This window comes from Monopterus albus, unplaced genomic scaffold (genome assembly GCF_001952655.1).
Source record: "Monopterus albus unplaced genomic scaffold, M_albus_1.0 scaffold40.1, whole genome shotgun sequence".
NCBI lineage: Eukaryota > Metazoa > Chordata > Actinopteri > Synbranchiformes > Synbranchidae > Monopterus > Monopterus albus.
Window position 1 is genome coordinate 5,590,832 of NW_018127920.1, and position 2,585 is coordinate 5,593,416.

Genomic DNA, 2,585 nt, shown 5'->3' on the forward strand with positions numbered 1-2,585 from the left:
GGGGGGCTGCAGTGATGGTTGACTTTCTACAACTTTCTCCCATCTCCCGACTGCATCTCTGGAGCTCAGCCACAGTCATCTTTGGGTTCTTCTGTACCTCTCTCACCAAGGCTTTTCTCTCCCGATAGCTCAGTTTGGCCGGACGGCCAGCTCTAGGAAGGGTTCTGGTCGTCCCAAACGTCTTCCATTTAAGGATTATGGAGGCCACTGTGCTCTTAGGAACCTTAAGTGCAGCAGAAAATTTTTTGTAACCTTTGACCTCATGATTTTCATTTGCTCTGACATGCACTGTGAGCTGTAGGGTCTTAGACAGGTGTGTGGCTTTCCTAATCATGTCCAATCAGTATAATCAAACACAGCTGGACTCAAATGAAGGTGTAGAACCATCTCAGGGATGATCAGAAGAAATGGACAGCACCTAAGTTAAATATATGAGTGTCACAGCGAAGGGTCTGAATACTTATGACCATGTGATATTTCAGTTTTTCTTTTTTAATAAATCTGCAAAAATGTCAAAAATTCTGTGTTTTTCTGTCAATATGGGGTGCTGTGTGTACATTAATGAGGAAAAAAATGAACTTAAATGATTTTAGCATATGGCTGCAATATAACAAAGAGTGAAAAATGTAAGGGGGTCTGAATACTTTCCGTACCCACTGTAAGTAAAACATTTCCTGAGATAGGAATTTTGATGAGTTGCTCTTACTTCTACTCTTAAAAGTAGGACCAAAAAGCATCATTTTGATATTTCTGGCCAGTTAAGAGTGATGTCCTACTCTGAGATGCTTGATAAATCTGGGCTCAGAGCATCACACTGCCTCACCAGCTTGACTTCTTCCCGCAGTGCTTCTGGTGCCACCTCTTCCCCAGGTAAACAGTGCACATGCACCCATATGATGTAAAATGAAATGTGATTTGTCAGACCAGACCACAGCAAGCTGTGATGCACTGTGTTGTGAGACCCACCTGAGGGAGCTACAGTAGAGCTCTTCAATGGGATCAAACCAGATGAGCTAACCTTGGCTCCCATATTCATCTACTCAGCACAAATCATACCCAAGTGATGAACACCTCCAGTTCCCATTCCAGAAAGAACCTGTGATTCCTGTGTTATGTGCTTCAAGACGTCTGTCCATAGTGTAGAAGGGGTAGTGTAGCATCAGCCCAGATGTGCATGCTGGGAGGTCTTTTAATAAACCTAATGTTTTTTTTAATGATCTGATTGAATAGTTTGAAGGAAACTACAACTCAAAGTTAATGAAACCGATCACTTGAAGATGTGTTCAGAAAGTAGCCTGAGTGTTATGTTGACTTGTCTTATAACAAGCTTAACAGTATTTAAAGGATCAGCTTATTTCAGAGTTGTGATCTGAGTTTTGTGGCAAGCAGTGACACACTCTTTGTTTCCAGTCCCAGATAAGAAAAGGCCGATGACTGCTGTCACTGGAGACACAGACTGACAGAAGCCCCGGGTTCACGTTGGAAGTCAGCTGGATGGACAAGAACACTATTCAAAACTGAAGTCACCTCCAAAGCAGAAACAAAAACAACAGGGAGATGTTTTCCTGAGTGTACTCAGTGGCACCTGCACTGTACGATAGAGAAACACGAGTTCACATTTATGGCCCAAGGACCTATTTAATATGACGCCGTATGACAACAGCCACACACTGATGTCACCTGCTGCCAGTAACGCTTGTAACATCATGGTGACATGCAGGGTGTTTTTATTTATTACTTGTGAGCTGCATTCATGTGATTTTTGTGGACTAATTATTGTGTGTGGATTTAAGTGTTAGATCAGCTGGAGAGCACGAGTCCAGTGCTGCTGGTCATCGTGTGGAAAGTTGGTCTGGGAGGGTGTTGATGAGAGACAGCTGAACTGAATGAGCTACAGAGGTGCTGCTCAAAGACAACATGCACACTGCAACCACTCCAGGCTGCGCAGGGCGTGCATTATTACGTGTGTGTGTTGTTATAATGACCACATGGCCTACAGTACATCGTTAAAGTGAGCAAATACAGTATGTCGTAATAACATGAAAACATTTTAATGTTGAAAGAATCTTGTAAAAATGAGCAAAGTATCTCGTTATAATGAGAAAAGTTTCTCGTTAAAACAAGGAACTAGGTGTACTATGAAATGTAATCCTGCAGGTGCCACTAAGTGCAGTGTACTGACGGCAGGCTGACTCCTTTTAGGCATATTTATTCAGTAGAAAGATGTTGTCTTATCCTAGCAGTCATACTTGTTTGTATTTCTTTGTCCATTGTATTAACATGAACATTTGCTTGAACAAGTATTTTAACGATGTAACTATTTCTCTCAGTAGTCTGACCTCCCCAACCCGTCGGTGGCCTTCAGCCCCTTAGCTCAGCTCACCACTTTTTTTTTGTTTAAATAAATGTCTTTTAAATAATAAATGTGTCTCTCAGTGCAACATTGTAGCTCAGTGGTGTATTTTAAATTTGGACAAAAATGAAGCTATATCAAGCTAGACTATGTAAACAGTACTTGTTAGCAGCATCAATTAACGGCTAGCTTAGCTCTTCACAATTGATTTGTTGATAAAAAGAATGTAAAT

At 41.4% G+C, this 2,585-nt stretch overlaps 1 protein-coding gene across 1 annotated transcript in view; it reads left to right on the forward strand.

Annotated features, from left to right (window-relative positions):
- Window positions 1-2,433, forward strand: part of dapp1 (dual adaptor of phosphotyrosine and 3-phosphoinositides) — a 31,476-nt gene extending 29,043 nt beyond the window's left edge. The window contains exon 9 of the mRNA XM_020599358.1: window positions 1,411-2,433. Within this exon, the coding sequence (XP_020455014.1) occupies window positions 1,411-1,434 (24 nt within the window). The 3' untranslated portion in view covers window positions 1,435-2,433. The remainder of the gene's footprint in view (window positions 1-1,410) is intronic.
- The last annotated feature ends 152 nt before the right edge of the window (window positions 2,434-2,585 follow it).